At 45.6% G+C, this 21892-nt stretch overlaps 1 protein-coding gene across 4 annotated transcripts in view; it reads left to right on the forward strand.

Moving 5' to 3' along the window:
- Nucleotides 1–4806: 4806 nt before the first annotated feature.
- PI4KB (phosphatidylinositol 4-kinase beta) overlaps nt 4807–21892 on the forward strand; it is a 59061-nt gene continuing 41975 nt past the window's right edge. The window contains exons 1-3 of one of the 4 annotated variants that reach the window (XM_038382779.2): nt 4807–5051; nt 6678–6800; nt 17305–18274. In XM_038382779.2, coding sequence (XP_038238707.1) covers nt 17333–18274 — 942 coding nt within the window. In that variant the 5' untranslated portion in view covers nt 4807–5051; nt 6678–6800; nt 17305–17332. Of the gene's footprint in view, nt 5052–6648; nt 6801–17304; nt 18275–21892 lie in introns of all 4 variants that reach the window. The other 3 variants (XM_038382777.2, XM_043501752.1, XM_038382781.2) reach the window with 3 other exon arrangements.

The following is a 21892-nucleotide window of genomic DNA, read 5'->3' on the forward strand; positions in this document are numbered from 1 at the left end:
TACCGTAATACATTTAATAACATTGCAAATGATTATTAACGACAGCACTGGGCCAGTCTGAGCACAGCTCACTATAGGCTGTGAAGTGCAATCTGCAGGGAGTCATAGCCGAGGAGCCAGAGAGCAGGTTAGGAGCAGCTTCCTCAGGTATTTGCTCCAAAGGGACCCAGCCCTTCTCCTTGGGGGTTGCTGCGCTTCTGTGGGAAACCCTGGGACATTCCAGTGAAACGCCTAGTGCAGGTTTCTTGGGTGGCGTGGAATTCCCCTCTGCTCTCCGATCCCTGCATGAGAACCAGCAGAACGAGTTTTGAATGTAGGTCAAACCTGACCTCTCGAGTGGGAGGATAGGTTTGTGGCTTAAAGCACAGGCTAGGACAGGATGCCAGGACTCCTGGGTTCTGTTTCAATTCTGGGAGGTGAGTGGGGTCTAGTGGTTAGAGCAGCGGCTGGGAGTCAGGATATCTGGGTTCTGGGAAAGGAGTGGGGAGCTAGTGGTTAGAATATGGGAGCTGGGGGTCAGGACTGGTGGGTTCTGTTCCATGCTCCGGGAGGGAAGAAGAGTCTAGTGGTTAGAGCAGGGGCTTGGGCAGCTGGATGCCTGGGTTCTGCCCCCACCTCTACAAGGGAGCATGGCATAATGGCCAGAGCAAGAGATGAGGCACCAGGATCCATGGGTTCTCATTTCAGCTCTGCCACTGATGTGCAGTGTGACCCTGGACCAGTCGCTTCCCATCTCTGTGCCCTTCTGTTAAGCAGGGACCCCGTTACCACGTCACACAGGCTTTTTCCACAAGCCGCAGGGCCTTTACCAATGCCGTGTGACAAGCCAGCAGCCTCGGACCAAAATAAGAACGACTCCCAAGTGACTCTGAATAGAATCACTGCAGCCATTCATAAACATTAGCTAATGAGTCCCCGAGGCTCAGTACGCACTCCGGGGCAACGCCAGCTGCTGGCGTTCTGCTGGGGGTAAGTGACTCGGGAGGGTAACTAAGGTGGCGTGGCCGTTACTGGAAAGCACTGCGATGGCTGGCAGCTGCCTCTGCTGTTTGTGCGGCTGCCGCTGCCCATCCTATGGGGTCAAGCCCTGTTCATTCATTTAACTTGCCATGGAAAAGTTGCTCTGGAAGCCAGAAATAGCTGGGCTGGTTTTAACCCCCAAGCTGCCGGGCAAGTTTAGGCCAGGCGTCATTGGGTTTTTTTGCACTCACGTCAGCTGAGCAAAGGGCCTGGTGGGGTAGAGGTGGGGAGGTCCCATTCGCTGGACTCTCCAATCTCCTTTCCAAGCTCCCACCATCAAGGTCAGATTTCCCAGAGCTCAGCTCCTGTTTAGAGACCCAGGCAAGGGCCAGGTTTTCAGGCAGCAGCTCCCAGCGTGGCTGGATGGTCCTGGCGTTCTGAGCTCATTGCAGAGTCTGGCCCAGCTGGCTGATTGCTGGGCTAGGAGGTGCCACTGTACACCGCCTACAGAGCAGGCAATGAGAGCACCAGTTTCCCCCCCTTCCCAGCTCATCCAGGAGTAACTCCTTGGGCGGAGAGGGAAGTTTGGCCTCCCACGTAATCCTTGGGAGTCCCTGCAGAGCCCCCAGACAACAGGAACCGCTTTTCACCATGAACTGGGCTAAGACTCGCAGAACTCATCTCGCCCACAGGCCAAATGGACACAGATTCGAGTCCTGCCCGGTTTGGTAGCAATCGGCATCCGGATCACCAGCACTAAGGGCACTAACTGCTCCCCCACTCGCTGTCCGCTTTAGCAAAGGGGCCAAGGACAGACTGAGCTCCTGTCTCCCCACTAGAGAGGATCGAGGATGGGAATCTTCTCCCACAGAAAGAAACAGACCCCCACATTTGTGCACTCCGGACAAGGGAGACATGGTTCAGTCTCACCTAGCAGCTAGAATACTGGACTGGGACTCAGGAGTCCTAGGGTCTAATGACTTTGGGCAAGTCACTGCTCTGTGCCTCAGTTTCCCCATATGTAACAAAGGGATGAAGATAATGACAGTGACCTCCTTTAAAGCACTGTGAGATCTACTGATGTCAAGTACTTAGATGGAAGCTAAGTATTATTAGGAAACTTTATTGTTATTATCAGGCTCTTGAGTGTGACTGAATGATTCATGCTTCAGAGGGTTCACAGACATCTGAGAGTGAGTTAGACTTCCGACCTAATCCTGCTGGTTGTCCTTACACCTTTTATAAGGGCAGAAGGTATGTGGTTTGTGCTCTTGGACAGTTTCCCATCTCTCCTCCCCACGTCAAGTAGTCATGTTTTCACCTACCCCAAAGGTGGCTGTATTTCCATGGCTATGGGATTTTTCAGAGGTTGCCATCCTAACAACATACACACAAGGGTCAGCTTCACATAGTGAAAGATGTTACAAAGCAACTGTGGTTTGGTGTGTTCCTAGGCTACAAGGTAGGAGACTGAATCACCATGGCCCCATGTGACCTAAACACACATTTAAATCTATTCCTATTCAGCAAAACATTTAAACATGTGCTTAAGTCCCACTGGGACTAGACTCGGCCCATGAAGTTAACTCTGTGCTTAAATCTTTGCACAATCAAGGCCTTAGCTCAGTATTCTTCAGCATCCAGCATTGAACAACAAATATATTGAAATACCATTTAATAAAGCAATTCAAAGACCTCGGAGACCCACCACTAGCCAAGCATCTTTATATTTGGCTACACATCTCCCTATTCAAAAATAAATCCTGAGTTTGAGAAGGAGCAGTAGAACAATCCATCTCATCTATGTCTCATCTCTACTTACTTTCCGTGTGCCCATCAACCTGGTATATGAACTCAATTATTACTGCAGATCTGCTGCCACATATAGCCTTGCACAGGAACAAGAGGGGGAATATATATTTTCATTTGCCTCTACTGTCTTATCTTTTAGATTGTAGACTCTTTGGGGTATGGGCTATTATTTAATATTAATTCAACCCTTATGCCCAGTGGAATCCAACCTTGTGGATCTTTAGGCACTACCTACTGCTAAGTAGATGTGAAATCATAATATTCTGGCACTTGCACATTTCCAGTTCACCTTGCAAAACTCTGACAAGCACGAGCTCCCAATGAAAACTGCAGCAACAAAAATTAGATGTGGGGACAACCCAGCCTTCAACATTGTGGGAACAAATTCCTATTAAAGGTAAAATTTTCAAAAGCACCTAAGTCACTTACTGCCACTTCATGCATACTGCTCTAGGTGTCATTTTCAAAAGAGACAGACTCCTGAGGTACCAATCCTCAAGGGTATTTAGGCACGTAAGTCCTCTGGGCCTCAGGCAGCTAAGTGTCATTGAAAGTCAATGGCACATAGGTGCCTAAATCACTTAGGCATTTTGAAAACTTCACCCTGAGCTGAGACAGAACTAGGGACTCAGGAAATGCCAATTTAGCGGCAATCCAAAATTGCAAAACTGTAGAAAGTAAAATACTGTGATCCAAAATACAAATGAAAATGCACACCAGAGCCTGCAATATTCATACCAACCTTCACCATTCAAATAATAACTCCAAAGTTGATGAATAATAATAGAATAATAAAATTACAAATAATAATGACCAGCCAAACATTGCTGCAACTGGAAGTCAAACCAGCAACTTAGATTCTGATCCTACAAACATTTACACGCATGCTTTAACTCTACTTCTATCTGCAGCTTCACTGAGTTCAATAGAGTTAATCATCCAGTGATTAATTTGTGCCAGGGCGAAGCCCTGGCACCTCTAGACTTAGCCGTTCATAGCCCTGGCACCTCTGTGCTTGCTGCATCAGTTACGAATGTAAAAAAATTGCTTGAGCCCTGATACCTTTTTCATTACAAATTAAGCATTACATTCATCATAGTAAAGTTAAGCATGCATGTATTTGGAGGATCTGGGCTCTGGTTAGTGTGCTTAACTTTACACACTGAGGGTTGTGCTATTGAGTATTACAGCACCAAGCAGTGTGGCCTAGTGGCTAGAGTGCTGAACTGGGGTTGGGAAATGTGGATTTTATTCTGGGGTGTGCCAGGTGGCCTGGGGCAAATCACTTCCCCTCATTTTCCTGCTCTTTAAAGTGGAGGAAATGATACAGCTCTCATCTGTACAACACATTTAGGTCTATTGATGAATAGTACTAGATAACAAGTATTATTATTATTATTACACACAATGCCTAGAGCGAAGTACTGCGCAAGTCTTTGCAGGATCAAGGCTTTAGCTACCAAAAATACATCCCAACAAAAAACCTGCAAAATGTACGGTTAATGAAAAACCAAAATTATGCCCCCTTGAAAAAAGATTACAAATACTAAAAAGTGTAGAGTTTCTAATCCCACAGTCACCCTCAGTTACAAAAGTGGAGCAAACAACAACAAAAATACAAGGGGTGGGAGGGGAACCTGTTCCATGTACCGTGACCAAACCCTTCTGAAAAACTGTGGGTAAACCCCCCCCCCCCAACTAACATTGCAAAGTTTCTGGCTGCTGAAGAAATGGATTTTTTTTTTAAGTGCAATATTGAAACGTGCCCAAACTTGCACAATTTTCTTTCTTTCTTTGGCCACAACTCCACTCTGAGTCCCTGCAAAGCCCAGGGAGACGGGGACGCATCTATGCTGCGTTTATGTCACATGCAGTTTGTTTCCCTTCTGCAACGCCCCCAGTCCCCCTCCTACTGCCCCAGCTGCAGCCTGCCTGAGCCATAGACTCGCCTGGGCCCCTTTCTGATCAGGCAATGAAGTAGCCACCCCTGCAGAGCGCATAGGTTTCTATGGGTGTCCGGGGTCCTTGCGTCCTAGCACCCCCCCCCGCGAGGAGGAGGGTAGGGGGGGTCCCTCGTGAGCGGGCGGGAAGGGGACTCTGGGGCTTGGTAATTTTTGGGGCGCCTCTGCCCGTCCCTGTGGGGGGGGGGTGTGTGTGTGAAGGCCCCTCAGGCGGCGCGGCGGGCAGCCCCGGAGCTGGGGCCTGCTGCTGTGCGGAGGCTGCGGCGGCTGCTGCCGGCGGGTCCCGGCCGGGGAGGGAGCCGCGTCCCCCGCCGGCAGGTGAGCGACAGGGCGGGCTCCGCGGCGGGGGGAGGAGAGTTCTTCCCCTCCCCCCCCCCGGGCTCCCCCACTGGGGACCCCTCGCGGCCCCCCCCCCGCGCTTCCCCCTCACCCCCCCGCACATCCTGAGGGGCCCCCCCCAGGGCTCCCCACTCCTCACAGCATTCCCCTGCCCCCCCCCACTTTCCCCTCCCCCCTCTCTGGGTCCCCTCCCCCTTTCTCCCTCCACTTCCCCCTTATCCCCTTTCCAGACTCCTCTCGCGTCCCCCCGTCCCCACCCGCCAGGGTCCCCCTTCATTCCCCAGCCTGCTCGCCCCTTCTCACTCGGTGTCCCCCCTCCAGTTCACCCTACAGCCCCCTCTTCAGCCCCCCCAACCCCCCCTTCGAGCCCCTCATCATCCCCTGGCCCCCTCTCTTTGAGTCCCCCGTATAGGTCCTCCATCTTCCCCCCTGCCCAGTGGGACCCATTCCATCGGGGTCACTAAAACGCCCCCCTTCCCCCCCCCATGTTCGTGTCTTCCCGCGGCCTTCCCTCCAAGGTTGTTGCCGCTCTTGAAGTCTCTGTGCTGCCCCCCTCCCCAGCTAGGACATCCTGAAGCCTTTCCCCCAGTTTGCTCCTAACAGAGCCCCCCTGCCTCCTCCTCCCGTAGTGAAATCTCTCCTATTCTCCCCATTGCTAGGGCTGCCATCCAGGCCCCTTATGTTTAGCTGTCCCTTGTTGGGATTTCCTCATAACTAGCCCCTCCTGTCCCCCCCCCACCACCCCATTTACTCCCCTTCCTGGGGTATTCTCCGGTTCCTGCACTGCCTCCTGTGGAGTTATAGTTTCCTCCCTCTATCTAGGCAGCCTCTCTGGGATTCTTTTCTAGTGATTGAATTTCTCTGCCCTTGTGTAACCACCTCTGTTTTCAAAGAATTTTATCCTTCTCTTTTCTGGGGTGGCCCCCACTTCGTGTGGTTACCCCCCTTCTTCCCACTCAGTGAACGGGCTTGTAATTCCTTGCGGTGGCATAGCTGGTGTTAAGTCTTTTCCGTCTCTCCCCCAGTAAATGCCACTGACAGTAACAGCCCAGGGCAAAAAGAAATTCCCCAAAGCTGGGACTGGAGACAGGAATTGTTCTGGTGTCTCTTTAATTTCCTTTCAGTTGCGGGGAGGGGGAGGCTGTGGTGATTCTTGTGTTGGCATTTCTAGCTATTGCTTTGAATAAATTCTGCCCCCTTGCCCCCAGACCTATGAACTCCAGAAGAGTTTGTTCTCTGTGATGTGGTTAGCCCTGCCTTTTTCTGATGTGATTTGTAACCAGTCTTTTGCTGCAGCAGCCAAATTTCACCTTCTTTTGAAAAAGAGAAAACTTAAAGGGTTGGATGGAGCCTTAATTGTCTTGTAAAGCTGGGGAGGAGGGATTCTGCCCTGGGAGTACTGGGGGATGGACGAAACTGGTTTTCCAGGGGCCGTGGTTTCAACTGGGCTGCAGACTTGCACGTGTTGGTATTTATTATTCAAACAGCTATGGATTATTATCGAATGCAGCCAAACAGCAACCAGGGCTTGTTTGGTCTATTTCAGTTACAAGGGAATCTTTTTATGCCTGAGTAGCATCATTTTTTCTCCCCTCCTTCAAACAGCTGATTAGAATCATCTCTGGGAATCCACTTGAGTCCGCATTGTCAAAGATGAATAGCTCGATCATATTTGTGTGCATGCATTCAAGGAGGGAGAAGCTGCCGTGTTGGATATGATTGCACCAGGTATGCCACAGATTGATGGGTTGTAGTTTCATAATTCGTTATCCCCAAGCAATCAGACCTTCTGTTTTAAACACTTCATAATCTCTGAGAAATATATTTTGTGTGTGTGTGTGTGTGTGAGAGAGAGAGAGAGAGAGAGAGAAACAGGGCTCAGTAGTTTGAGCATTGGCCTGCTAAACCCAGGGTTGTGAGTTCAATCCTTGAGGGGGCAATTTAGGGATCTGGGGCAAAAATTGAGGACTGGTCCTGCTTTGAGCAGGGGGTTGGACTACATGACCTCCTGAGGTCCCTTCAACCCTGATATTCTATGATTATGAGATGGTGGTGCTAGTGAAAGATGCTGGATTGATTTGGTGCACAGAGACCAAAGTCCTGTGAATATCCCTTTAACAGGTACAGTATGGACAGCAGCAATACAAGTATCTCCTATGCTTTGCTTTAATCCTGATCTCAACATTAACCATTATAATGACTTGTCAGCCCTGACAGTCCTGTATTCCTGTCAGTCATTGACTTATCTGCTGCAAATCCTTGTAGTGCTGGGTCTTCTGATATGATAATAGATTTTTAGGAACTGGACTGAGACCTCCTCTCCCCCCAGCTCATTCTGTCGGCCCTCAGATAACATCTCTCAATCATTAATGACCAGGGCTGAATTTGAACAGCTTAGATGTGGAGGGTTTTGTAGCCCATTACCAATCCATTGAGCCATCTTGTCCTCCCTGCGCTTTGTAAATGCCTGAAAGAACTACTTAAGGATTTTAAAAATTATTTGATATGCTAGGCAAGTGGCCTTCCCAGAGGCAATTTTTATTAACATTAGATTTTCATGGTAGACAATATATCAGCAGACCTGATATCACCTGATTACCTCTGTTCATTCCCTCTGGGGCACCTGACATTGGTCACTGTCAGAAGACAGGATACTGGGTTAGATGGACCTTTGGTCTGACCCAGTATGACTGTTCTTATGCTCTTCTGACCTGTTCCTACAGAAGATGCTCCAAGTTGATAGTTCTGTAGGCGTTACAGTCAAATGGTCAATATGTATTGCCCTATCCATTCATTCATCTTCTGGTATCTAGACATAGGTAATACTTTGCACTCTCATGGCAGCTTCGGTCTGAGGATCTCAAAAGCGTTCTACACACAGTAAAATTTGAGGAACAGCTGGGTGAAATAATTTGCCCAAAGTCACAGAGCAAGTCAGTTGCAGAACTGGGAACGGGACCTGGGAATTCTTACTCCCAACCCCTTCTCAGGTCATTCTGCTCTCTTGTCTTAATGGTTTTGTTAATGTTTAGGAAAGCTGAGAGATTTCACCTACTCTGTCTTTATGAGCTGGGCAATGTGCTATATTTATATTGCCCTCTGTGCTAACTGTGGTCCACATCTAGTAATGATGATTGAAGTCAGTGGTTCACGTGAGTGCAAGGGATCTACCGGTGTGGATCCAACTGCAGGGTCAGGGCCTAAGACTGCAGCTTCCACTTGGTGGAGATAGAAAACTCCAGTAATAAGACTGACTTCTCTTCTGGAAATCCGAAGTTTAGTAGAAACTCCAGTCCTGTGCTCCTTAGATTGCTACTAAATTTGGGTCTCTATGTTTGGAACAGCTAAAGATGAGCCATTCCTGTCAGAGGCATTATAACAGTCAGATCAGGGGACTGGGAGCTTGATCCACTGAGTTCTCTTCCCAGCTCTTGGACTAACTCTGGGCAAGTCACTTCACCTCTTAGTTCAAATATTGATAACTCAGGATATTCTTGTTAAAATAGTAAATATATATACACATGCAAGAGCTTTGGAAGGGATATAAACTTCAAGCTTCAGGGCAAAAACAATCTTCTAACTGTTGGGGGGCGAGGAGGAAACTCCCTTTGGGGCAGGCTGAATGTGCACCAATATGGAAATGATGTGTGACACATCACCTTCATATTGGTGCACATAGCAAAATTCATGTGGTGGGGGTGGGGCCGAGGGGTTCGGAGTGTGGGAGGGGGCTCAGGGCTGGGGCAGAGGTTTGGAGTGCAGGGGTGTGAGGGCTCTGGCTGGGGGTGCGAGCTCTGGGGTGGGACCGGGGATGAGGGGGTTGGGGTGCAGGAGGGTGCTCCAGGGCTATGGCGTGGAGAGAGGACTCCCCGCAGCAGCACCTGGGCTGGGGGAAGAGATGCCTTTCCCCACCGCAGCAGCTCTGGGGCTGGGGTCACAGGATAGGTGCCTCTCCCCTGGCAGGTCTGGGCTGTGGCTATGTTTGGGCTGGGGGAGGGGCGTGGTGGCAGTGCTGGGCCAGGGTCTCCTGGTTGCAGCTGAGTTGGGGCTGGGCGCACCCCGGCTGCAGCAAGTCCCCGGGCGGGTTCCCTAAGCACCTGTGTGGTGCTAAGAAGGCTGCCATGCAGCCGCACAGCTTACAGGAAATTTAGCCCATAACTGCCTGCTGCAGGGTTTCTTCCTCTGAAACGCTTGGTACTGATCATTGTTGGAGACAGGCTGCTGCTCTAGATGGGAATTGCCAGACCAGATTACACCACTGTACCTTAGGGCTTGTCTACACTTGAAAAGCTACAGCAGCACAGTTGCAGTGTAGACACTAGTTATGCCGACAGGAAGGGTTCTCCCGTCAGTGTAGGTAATCCACCTCCCCGAGAGGTGGTATTCTTCCATTGACGTAGCACAGTGTACCCTAGAGTTATTAGTGACAGTTGCTCAGGGCTGTGGATTTTTCATACCCCATAGCAATATAGCTGGGTCAACCTAACTTTGGGTAGACCAGGCTTTGATTTATCTCTGTTTAAAAAGAGGTTGGTGATTAATGTTTGCAAAGTACTTGGAGATGAAGGAGCTAGAGAAGAGCAAATTATTGTTGAAGTGTTTTTGAGAGTAGCAAGTTGATAGAGTTGCTGCTGCAGTTAAATATGTTTATGGTGGGTCTCAAACTCTGCCTTGTGAGATGATCTGACTTGTTCATAATTTTGCTTAGTCTGGACATTAAGGTCCCATTTCTAAAGGAGTTGAGCCCCTGCAGCTCTCGTTGACCACTGTGAGAGCTGGGGTAGTGCAGTACCTCTGAAAATCAGACCACAACATTTTTTTATTATGGAAAAATTAATTTTAAAAATAAGTCACTGGATTTAATTGTTTTCCATTGCAAGTTATAACTCATGGAGAGGGAATGAAGGAAGGATGGTTTTATGGTACAGATCTGTGAGTCACGAGATGTGGCTTCCTTTGTGATCTTGGCCAAGTTGCCTCTGTTTCTCCACTCCAGCATGGGATCTTTCCTTCAGAGTGGGGTAGGGAAGCTAAATGAATAAAGTGCCTCAGTCCTCTGAAAAGTGCTACAGAAGGACAAAGCATTAGTAGTTTGCTATTAACAGAGATTTTGGGTGCCGAGGTCCTTGTGCAAGGAGTTTACTGCTAGTAAACTCATGTGATTGTGGATCAGCAATTTCTTAGTCATTTCTATAAGTCTTTGAGATCATTTGTCATTATTCCTTGCGGCATACCCTGCAGAGTGGATCCGTTTTAATCCAAATTTAGGAGTAACACCTTGTCCTGGTTGCATGAGCCCCAGACTTGTTACTATTTAAGTAATGCAGAGTTGGCTGAATCAAATCCAGCATAAAATGAAACCTTGCAGAACCGTGAAGAGATGTCAAATGCTTCTAACCCGAGCATTTTTATGAGGTCAGACTGTAGCAGAAACTTCAGCCCACTTGTCAAACTATTTGGAGCTCTGTCCTGATCTGAGGTCCACGTAGTGCAATATTAGTGCCAACTTGCAAAACCAGCCACTGTGCTTGTGCTGAAATGAGGTACCTGATGCTGAGTATCTAAGTGGGATCAAGCCACTGGTGAGCAGTCTCTTTAGCCGATACTCTGTCTGGCTCCTACAATAGAACATAAAACCCGTGCGCAATTATTGATTGAGAAAAGCAGCTACTGGGCAGATGCATTAGAGTTTTGGTGTACTGCTTTGATGCATGTGTGTGGTGACCCTATTGATTCAGTGGGAAAATAGCTGGATTAATTTTACATGGTGTCCACAGATCTATCAACTATAGGTTTCCTTTGACCTTGATGTGGCAGACCACAAAGGCTCAGAAGGACACATCAACTACGATTCCTATATTAAGGAGTCCCTGAGTACTCATTGACAGTCCATCCTTTACTTTTCCTGTCATATGTTTTTATATCGTACTCCCTGGGGTGCAGGCTAGTAGTTAGAGCAGGAGACTGGGACTCAGGACTCTTGGGTGTCATTACTGGCTCTACCTCTCTCTCATGGGCACATCCCATGGTTCTTAGCACCACAGCAAACTGTGCTGCACTGGGTATTGTGGGAGAGTCTGTCCTTCTTTTCTGCGGATTTATAGAAGTAAGGAACAAACTTGGGAATTCACACAATGCAACTAGTTCCAGGTAGCCATGCTCCTCATTTCAGCGTCTAGCCTGGACCTTACACTGTCATAGCATGGGTCACGCTCTGGGTAGGACCCCATATTGTAACACCAGTTGGGATGTAGGTCAGATACAGAAACGAGGAGGTGGCTGCCTGGAACCTAGTGGCCAAAGAGTTTGATAAATTAAGCCTGTACTTAAGTGCTTTGCTGGTTCAGGGCCAGAGGCAGGATCAAGACTCTTAATACTAGCTTCCTCTGCCCATTCACACTACCACCTTTGGTGTGGAAAGCCTTTCCTCTGTGCGTCTCCTGGTCCCCAGAATAGCCTCCCTTCATCTCTCCGCCTCGCTGACTTCCCATCTCACACAAAATCTCAACTGAAAAACATCTCCTCTCCTCCTTGTGCCTCTTAATCTTGCTCTCCCTCTGCTATTTATTATTTAAATTTATTCTTAGGCTTAGAAGGTTAGATTTTTATTGGAACCCCAATTCAATAAGTGTTGATTTAATTGTACGCACTGAAACTGATGGAAAAAATATTTCCGTCGATGATGAGAGAGATTGACAGCTAGGCAGAGTAGGTAAAATGCTGCTTGAGAACTTTGAGAGTTTGATTTAAGGATATTTACTTTGTATTATTTGATATGTGATGTCATTTTATGCTTTAACAATTATAAAGCTGTGACTTTTTGAATCTCGGCATCTACTGTTATTAAGTAATTGTCTGACCACTCATAATTTCCCACAATTGTGAACATTTAAATAAATAAAAATTGGAGAAAAAAATGCTTAAAACTCACTTTTGTGAAATTTTAAATTGATAAAAGTAAGGAAAAAAATGCTTAAAAATAAACATCAATATTATCCTTTGAAATTATGAAAGGATAAAAATCGAATTCTGCCAAGTTACATTTTTTGTGAGTACAGTTTGTGGGGGGGAAAAAAGCACAGAAAATGTTTTTTTATAGAACAGGGTGCAGCCTTAAGGGCACAATTTGTCCCTTGAGCATGTCTGGCTTTTGAATGGATGAGACATGTATATCGTGTTCAGGTTTAATCCAGTTCAGCCAGGTGTGAAAATGGATGGCAATCCATCTGTGTTGATGCCGAGAGAAGAATTTTTCTCCTACTAAAGGAATTTTATCCTAGATGGAGGAGGATACATTCTCAGATGAGAATAATTTATCATGGTCTTTGTTTAAATGCTGTTTATAGCATTCTGCTACAGCCTCCCTATGTGATCTTGGTCTAGTCACTGTCCCTCTGTGCCTCAGTTTCCCACTTTTTAAAAGCAAGAATAGCCTCTTCAGGGGGAAAGTTGCAAGGGTTAATATTTGCAAAGCACTTCATGATCCACTGAAAAGTGCAGTGGCAATGCAGAGAGTCTGTATAGTGGAAGCGGAGTTGAAAATGAAGTCTTGATTCAGTATATATTGAAATTGCTTTATTCCTCCCCCCCGATCCTGATTAGTGTGTTCTGAAAAATATCTGGAGCTGGAATGAGATGCAGTAAATCATGAATGCTGAGGAAAACAAAAAGCAACATAGTGTAATAGAGACCAGATGTCTTATTGACTCGCCATCCAGTATTCCTGTTTGCTTGCCAGTTCTAATGCTACAGTGCTAATAGTCTTTATTCAAGGCAGGCAGGACTGGGACATTTTTTTAAAATGCCAACACTGTTCCATTAGGTCTCCCTAAGCGCTTACAAGGAGTCACAAAAAACAATGCACTTCAAGAGCTTTAACTCTTCACAGCTTCATGTATGAAATTCTATATTCATTGGGCACTTTCCTTTCTTTTGTGTTAAATCGCTGATTTCTGTGGAGTTCCACCCGGTCGAAATTGTGGATGAAGTAGGAACCACAAGAATTCAGCTCAGGCTGCTTTCTAGATTATATTGCTTCATTGTGTGTTATCGTAATGAGCACAGTGATTTAGAATGGAGGAGCTAAACTAAGGTCTCAGAGCTGCAAACAGAGGTAAATAGCACATTGTAATATGTTTAACCAACTGTTGAGAACCACAGAAAAATATAGAGGAGGAATGAAGGCAGACAATGCATTTCCTAGTTGGGATATTTTAGAGCTTTTAGAGAGGGAGATGTTTCTTTGGCTTTCTCCAAACTGACTCGAAAAATCACTGAATAAACCAGGTGAGGGATGGTTGATCTAGATTGTGTTAGGGAGATAGTGAAAGAAGTTAGACAATCCTGGCTTTAAACCATAGTTCTAAGAACTAAAGAAATGCCCTGCACTGGTTCCAGTGCTAGAACTGCCATGGGGAGCGGACCCAGTAGGCCCGTGTGTTGCATTTGGTTCTGATGGCTCTCTAATCCCAGCTGAATCCACCGAGCGATTGCAAGTCTCTCGCCATCTTTCTCCTTTTGTTGCTGATTTAGCACCACTTATAAGCAGTGCCTCTTGTTGCGTTGTTCCTGAGCAAGCATTGCTTCCCAAAGAGAAGGCTTTTGGGGTATGTGGGGGTGATAAAGGATTTGGGGAATTCTTCTGGGCTTTGCAGCTGCTGCATTTTGAGATTTACACAGTGGTGGAAACCCCCATGTGCCTTGATGGGAATCTAGACTGCATGTATAAAGCTGTTCTAGATGACAGAGGGGGTGCAGTAGCCCAAGTCATGGAAGCTTTAAGGGGGTTTTATAGCTCAGCATTTAAGTGTGATTGTTTTCTTGTCTCTAATGATTCTGGAACATGACACAGGTGTTCTGGGCAGTTTGAATAAATTGAAGAGAAAATCTTAAACATTTCTATTTCTAATAGGGCCCACTGAGAATGCACACCTCCCACTTTTATGACCCTTTAACCAGGGACCATCTTATGGTTTGGGGAAGGAGGCGCTGCTGAAAGGTTGTAGAAATCAGACCATGGAGTTGCTTTCTTATCTGAACCTGTTGCTAGATGGTGTATTTTACTCTAATAGACAAGACAGATTTTTGGGCATTGGGGGAGGGAGATGGAGGGGGACTGAAACACAGGGAATTGAAGTGATTTGCTCAGGTTCACACACAGCTGGGAACTAAACTCAGATCTTCAGTCTCCATCCATAGACTTAACCCCATGGCCATGCTTCCTTCCTAGCGTTCATGTACTTAAGTTTAAAATAAGCGAGTGAGAAAACAGTAGTTTAATTGGATCCCTATAATATTTTCCATCTGCAACCTAACAAGGAACTTGTCAAAAGCATTTCTCTGCATCAAACCCCCCCCCCCCCCCCGAGAGTCTGGGACTATAAAAGCCCTCTGTGATTGTATGTTAGATTGTTATATTAGTCAGGGATGACTGGTTAGCATAGTATAAAAGGTACTTTTGTGCTCGGCGTGTGACTGACGATCTAGGGTTGGGCTTTAACAAATGCCATAGTTAATTTTTTTTATTAGTCGGTGTTTGTCATTCCAGTTGGCTTGATGTTAACATTTTAAGGATTCCAGCTTGCAGAGATCCTCTGGAATGGCTTCCCCCAGTTGTAGGCAAATTGCAATACTCTGTACCTGCTTTTGTACTACAGTCATAGTCCTTTGTTGAAATATAGAGGAAGAACTCTCCCTTGTCCATGTATTGGTAGCGTTGAGTTTTCATGGGGCAAAGCAGAGCTAATTAAGGAGGGAAAATAACTTTCTCGTGTTTTTTCCGGTTGGTTAGGATCTAATTACCACAAATGTTCAAAGCATGTGGGGTTGGCACCAAAGGAAATGGGACACACAAAGGAAAAGTAACTTACAAATGCTATGTATGTTATTTCTGTGCAGAAGGGTGAAAGATGTAGTTGCATCTCTTCAAATGATAGAAAGATTGATAGGACCTTGCTGAGGTTTGGTCAGACTTCATTTACCCAGAAGTTAGAACTAAAGCAGTTCTTCGGTTAGAAGAGAAAATCTTCATTTTACAGAAATAGAGAAGTTAATGGCTAAGCATCCCTATATTACTCGTATTCAATTCCAGTATTTGAAAAGAAACTCTTGGATATTTTTGCTGATTAATTCATTCCTCCTCTCTCATCATGGCAAGCTGAGGACAATAAGATAGGAATGTAAATGAGACGAGGATGGTCCAGTGGTTAGGGTACTAGTCTAGGACTTGGAGACTTGCATTCAAGTCCCTGCTCTGCCCCAGACTTCCTCTGTGACTTTAAGGGGTCACTTAGCTTCTCTGTACCTCAGTTCCCTATCTGTAAAATGAGAAGACAAGTTCTTCTCTATCTTACGGGTGTTGAGGATAAATGCAGACTGTGAGACTGAACTCAGATACAAGGGGACCTAATAAGTACCTTAGATAGAAAATCTTCCCAACAGCCATGGGATGGGAATAGATATTCCCATTACACAGATGGAGAAATGGAGGTACAGAAAGTTGAAAGGATTCTCCTGATGCTAATGGCGCAGCACTGGATCTCTCTTTCATCCCTTATAATTGGGAAAATCCAGACCTCTATATCCTTTTGAACAGACCCCCAAAATCTTTTTATTTACGTACTATTATCATTATAGTTTTTTATTATTATTATTTTCTCTGGAATCTGGACCTTGACTATATCTTGACCAAGAAATTTGGGCCTTGACAAAAAATAGACTACCTCTGCCTTAGATGTTGAGCTTTGGTTGGACAGTTACAGTAAAGAATCTGCCTTATGAAAACTAACTTAAGGCGCTATCATTAATTTGTTTCAGGATTATTTTCTGACTCTACAAATAGCAATGGCTTTTTTCTTAAAGGTGGGTGGGGAAAAAGAAGAATAGATCTTCTGGCAGCATGTGGAAGTAACCATGTGATTGGTTGCCCGCAAGTGGTTTATGCCATGGATTAGCAGATAAACATGGTATTCACTCTTAGAAATAAATACATAAACCAAGTAATTAAATTAGCAGAGAAGTCTCTTGTCCTAGACCATGTGCCCTGCCAGTAAGGATTTTGTAGGCTGTAAATATGGAGTTGGGGTCAGATTGGGAATGGATAGGCTGAAAACTTCAGTGATCAGTTCAGTTCAGTGATCTCTGTCCACAGCAAATAATTCTACTGGGTTTGGAAGTGACTGTGAGAGGGCGGGAAATACGAATCCTACTGAAATACTTATGCATTTGAAAAAGGTGGTGGTGTTGTATGGTGATTGTGAGCTATCTTCTTGTACAGAAAATCAAGGAAAGAAAAGTGGTCAGAACTGCAATAACAAAGTTTTATTGAGAGGAATGTCAGTTTAAAAAAAGATATTTCCACTTGGCACTGGGTTTCCTTATTTCTGGTTGACCATAATAGGATATGTTGCAGTTACGATTGAGATGACAAAAGTAGGAAGTATTTCCAGCTGTTTGGTTTTAGCTTTATTTAAAAAAAAAAAAGAAGAAAAGGTAATATTAAAAATGAGTATGAATTGTAGGGGGCGGGGCATAGCCCAGACATCTGAGTATAGGGCTTAGAGCAGGAATTCTTGTTCTAATTGTAGTTCTTGCATGTCACGTAGTCTCTATTTCTCAATGTAATAAAGGGATAACACTTACCTACCTCCCAGGAGTGTCAAGCGACTTAACTTTCAAAGTGCTAGGTAAGCGCTACATATTAATCTGTCACAAGGGGAAATTAAAATGATAAAAGCCGAGACGGGAGGGATTTATTACATTCTAGTTATGAACAAAGCGCATTGGATACACCCAGCTGGGCGTATAAAGCCATAATCCCATTAATGGCTACATAACCTTGCAAAATTCCTTTAGTGGGAGGTATAAAGAGTTTCCTGGTTATTTTCTTTTGCTTTTTGCAAATCAGGGCTGAGTAGAAAGGGCCTTGAGAAGTAGTCTAAAGGCCAAATGTGATCTACTTCAAGATAAGCCTCATTGCTGTAAATTGTGCGTATACTAGAGGTTTTCCCTATTGTTGTTGCACCAATGTGCATGCCATTCCTATGCAGATAAGACCCTAGTCAAAAAATGTTCACACCAGATTGTCTCAACTTTAAATATCTTCTGAGGTACATCCCAAAAAGAGTGTATCACATGCACCTAGTAGGCTCTGCAGCAGGTTAATAGGCAGATGATCTCTCTCCCCTTCCCAAAATGGTGCTATTGACTATCTTTCACGTTGCTTTCATTTCAGCTTTGAAGCGTGCAGACCTGCCACTGCTATGGGTGACGCTATTGTAGACGCAGCCCCTGGGACAGCGTTGGATCAGTCATCCGGCCCAGTGCTTCAGGGAAATGGAGGGACTCCTCTCAGCGTCATCAGAGAAGGCGTTGGGGAGTTGGCGGTTATCGACCCTGAGGTGGCGAAGAAAGCCTGTGAAGAGGTCCTGGAGAAAGTCAAGCTGATGCATGGGGTCTCCTCAGACAGCGTGGCTAAATCAGATGATGGCAACGAAACGGAGAGTGCTCCACGGACCAACCTGGAACTAGCCAACGGAGACATCAGAGATGGCTGTGAAATCAAATGCTTGGACGACCCACCCAGCTCGCCTTCCAGGATCCAGGAGGAGGACGAGACCATGGCCAACACAGTGAAAAGTGCCCGGAGGCGGCAAAAGAACAACTCGGCTAAGCAGTCCTGGCTGCTCCGGCTCTTTGAATCCAAACTCTTTGATATCTCCATGGCCATTTCATACTTGTACAATTCAAAGGAGCCGGGGGTACAAGCTTATATTGGAAATAGGTTGTTTTGCTTTAGGAACGAGGATGTGGACTTCTACCTGCCACAGCTTCTAAACATGTACATCCATATGGATGAAGATGTTGGCGATGCTATCAAACCCTACATTGTGCACCGCTGTCGGCAAAGCATCAACTTTTCCCTCCAGTGTGCTCTGCTGCTGGGTGCCTACTCCTCGGACATGCACATCTCAACTCAGCGACACTCCCGTGGGACCAAGCTGCGGAAGCTCATCCTCTCTGATGAGTTGAAGCCAGCTCACAAAAAGAGGGAGCTGCCGTCTCTGAACCCAGTGCCTGACATGGGGTTGTCACCTTCCAAAAGGACTCACCAGCGGTCCAAATCGGACGCCACAGCTAGCATCAGCCTGAGCAGCAATTTGAAACGGACCGCCAGCAATCCCAAAGTCGAGAGCGAGGATGAGGTAATGTTGGAGTCTCTTTAAAATGCAACCTGAATGTGAAGCGTGTGTCCACACAGGATATGTGCCTTTGGGCCTCATCTCATAACTCTTTCTCTGCTAGAGATTTTTATATTAACCAGTGCAAATGATGTAAATTTCATTTATTTTTTTCCCCAAGAAAAGTGGCATTATGTGCTGTAGCCATGGCTGGAAAACGTAGAGCCCATTCTTGCAGGAATTCTCTACTGTAATAAAAGAAAATACTTTGCACTTCTCTAATGCCTTTTCTCTGAGGGTCCTACAGGTGCCTTTACAAAGATAGGTGAGTATTGTTCCCCCACTTTACTGATGGGGAAACTAGGAAAGGAAGGGCGACCTTATGGTTAAGGTAGTGGACTGGGATTCAAGAGCTCTGGGTTCAGTTTCTAAACCACAGATTTCCTATATCACCATTTAATCTTCATCTTCATCTTGCTGTCTGTACAAAGGGAGACTACTGTTTCCTACCTTACAAGATTCTTGGAAAGATAAACTTCTTATTGTTTGAGATGTTCCAATTCAACAAGAATGGGCACATCTAAGTAGGTAGCTAAGTTATATAGTGATTTAGTGCTAGAGTTAAGAATAGAACCCAGGCTCCTATTCCCCAGCTCTGAGCCCTAGCTGGGCATGCTCCTGTAAAGGAAGGAAGTCCCCTGTAAATTTAGCAAAAATATACAGAAATGCTTTGCGCCCATTAGTTATAGCCACTGTAGATGGTCTCATGACCATTGTTCATATGAATGAGTCTCTCAATGATCAGTCTTTTCTCTGATAAATTGGTTAATAAATATGATCAGCACATCTGTAAAATACAGCTGGAGTTTTTGTTTTGAACTGGTGCATTAGGGCTTGCTATTGGTTACCCTGGGAGCTCATCCTGGGAGGAACATTGGTGTGAAATTGCAGCCTTGATGCAAAGCACAGAATGAATATTTCAAGCCTCTGCTGAACTTTCGTTCCCTGTCTCTGTCATTTGCATCAAGGAAGGAGTTGCAGAGAGATTCAGAACAGAGGGTTGTTAATATCCAAGATTGGTGGGAATTCACCTGTAGCTGAATGCGTCAGGCAGGAGAAGGGAAGGCCCCCGATTTCAGCACAAAGTGGCTGCCCTTCATAGTCAACTCTGAGGACGATTCCATCGAGGTATTCAAAAATAATCCTGTGCAAAACAAAACTGCCTCTGTGCAGATAAGCCCAGACAACTCCACGAGGTCTAGTCCCCATTCACTGTCCAAAATGAATGTCTGATGCAAATGCCCTTGGTTTTGAGAAGAGAGCCATGGCATTTTTATATTGGCTGACTTTCTTCTTCCACAAATTGCCTGTTGTAATGAGACCTTTTAATCGGTCCTCCTTTTCCTCCCAGCCGTAAAGCAGAGGGAACCCAAACTGTGTTATGCTGGAAGGGTTAGGCTGTTTGTGAGGCAATGCCAATTTGCAGTGTCTAGTGTTAATGCAGTTTAATCCTAAGCAGCATTAAATAAGGACTAAATCAAACTTGCATGCACATGTACATTTTTCCATGTCATACTTCTTCCAGACCTGAATGGCTCTCACAGGCCTTATGACTAGCTGGATGACACTGGTTATTTTTAAGTGTAAAAAAGTTATACATGTAGACATGGATTTTGTATAGCCTTTGCAATCATATTGTTGCGTCTACAGAGTGCTTTATCTGTTTGCCATATACTGTGTTTATTTCTGATGCTTTAGCTTGAGCTATATTTCTTACAAAAGGAATCTAGACTCCCCTACATCCATTTCACAGGTCTGGCAGATAGTTTTTCAGAACAAAAGGATAAAGCTGTACCCTTGGTTTTTGAGGGAGGGAGGGAAAGAAAAGGAAAAATCTGGTAATCTGAGGTTTATTACATTGCTTTCAAATGACCTTGATGTTTTCTCCACATGTTCTTTCGGAAACCAAGGTAATGAGTAGTGCAAGTCTTATTTCCAGTGCTACAGTGTTAGAGGGCGAAGGGACAGGGAATTGAGGTGTTAAGAGTGCAGATCTGTGAGCTGTGTTCAACAAATTGGAGAGAAGCAATGCATCACTTCCTCTGTTTTAGCTCAAACAGTTGAAATACTCTCTTGGGGTAGTGAATCATCTAACCAAAAGGGATGGTTTAGCTGGCAGAGAATTAGGCTTGTTACACCTATACATTACTCCACAGGTTCAAATCACAGCAGGGCTGACTCAGCCCTTGGTCTTTCCAAGACAGATAAATTTAATTCCATGCAGCTTTCTCTGGGTGTATGCCTGTTTTTCAAGGTCTCCTCTGAATAACAGACAACCAAGTTGCTCTCTGCTCTGTCTAGACACTAAAGATTGTGTGGTTGTTTCTGTAACAGCAGGGAGTTTAGCCGACATCCTTTGCTAATTATCCCCATCCCCTCTGTTATGCAGTGCTATGTATAGAACTTGTGAAAGCTTTTTTGTGAGCCTTCTAGAAAGAGAAACGTGAAGTATTAATTGTCAGCTGAACACAGCCTGGCCGATTAGTAGTTAAAAATGTCCTGTTTTCCCAACCCTGCGAATTTGCATGTCATGAGCCAAGGGGAAGGCACCACGTGGGTAGAGTAAGTGAATGTTTCATGTCCCTGACAGTTCACTGTTTGGTAGAAAACAGCTGGCTGACAGAAAGCAGGACACGTGGAGGTCTCCTTAGCTCATACTGGCTGCAGCTGCTCACATAATGGAAACTGAAGCTTTTATCTATAATTTATGTAAAGCTGCACTGAGAAGAGTTTCTCTTGGCAATGTTTAAAACATATTTTGGACCAGAGGCCTCGCAAGCCTTTTAAATGGTATATGGCAGTGGAGGAGGCCTCAGCTATCCAGGCTCTTTTAAAAACTTTCCCAGCTTCAGAGCATTCAAGAGGCTGGTTAAGATCCTCTGTTTGCTGTTTAAATTCCTAGAAACATTGTCTTGTGTTAAAACAGCTAAACTCCTGTGAAAACAAACTCTTCTGCAGACTGTCAGATAGTCTTAAGAGGCAGCTATTTAATGCTAAGTAATTCTCAGTCACTCCATCTTTGCCCTTGGAACAGTGTGGCGTGTGGGGGCTAAGGTGTCTCTAAACCTTTTTTCATCATTCCGCCCCACCCCCACCCCGTATTCTGGGGCCATGCAGAGCCCTGCCCTGCGGGTGCAAGTATGCTCTAACTTATGCTGTGCGTTTCATGGCTCCTGGGAAGCTGAGAATAGCCGTAGTGCAGTGCACTCCAACTAGATTCTCAACGTATGCTAGGTGCAGGGTCCCTGTGCAGGGGGATCTCAGTGTTTTTTTTTCCCGTCTCTTTGTGCCACTAGAACAGCATATGGCATTAGCATCAATGAGTATTGGGCCCAGAGGCTCTAACTGCCCCAGTGAATTGCTGCTATTCTTAAGGTTTGGTTAGGATAATTTGATCAGTACTAAGTGCCTCCAATCACTGACCAGGTGGATGAGCAGCAGAGGCAGGCAGCAAAGTCTCCACCAATATCATGACACTCTCCACTTCAGACCTTGCTGACCTCATTTAACTTGGTTATGAACCATAAGAAATATACTTTAATCATGCCCCAGGAGAAAGTTTCTCTGCCTTTTTCTGACTCC

This window comes from Dermochelys coriacea, chromosome 24, assembly GCF_009764565.3.
Source record: "Dermochelys coriacea isolate rDerCor1 chromosome 24, rDerCor1.pri.v4, whole genome shotgun sequence".
NCBI classification, from domain to species: domain Eukaryota; kingdom Metazoa; phylum Chordata; order Testudines; family Dermochelyidae; genus Dermochelys; species Dermochelys coriacea.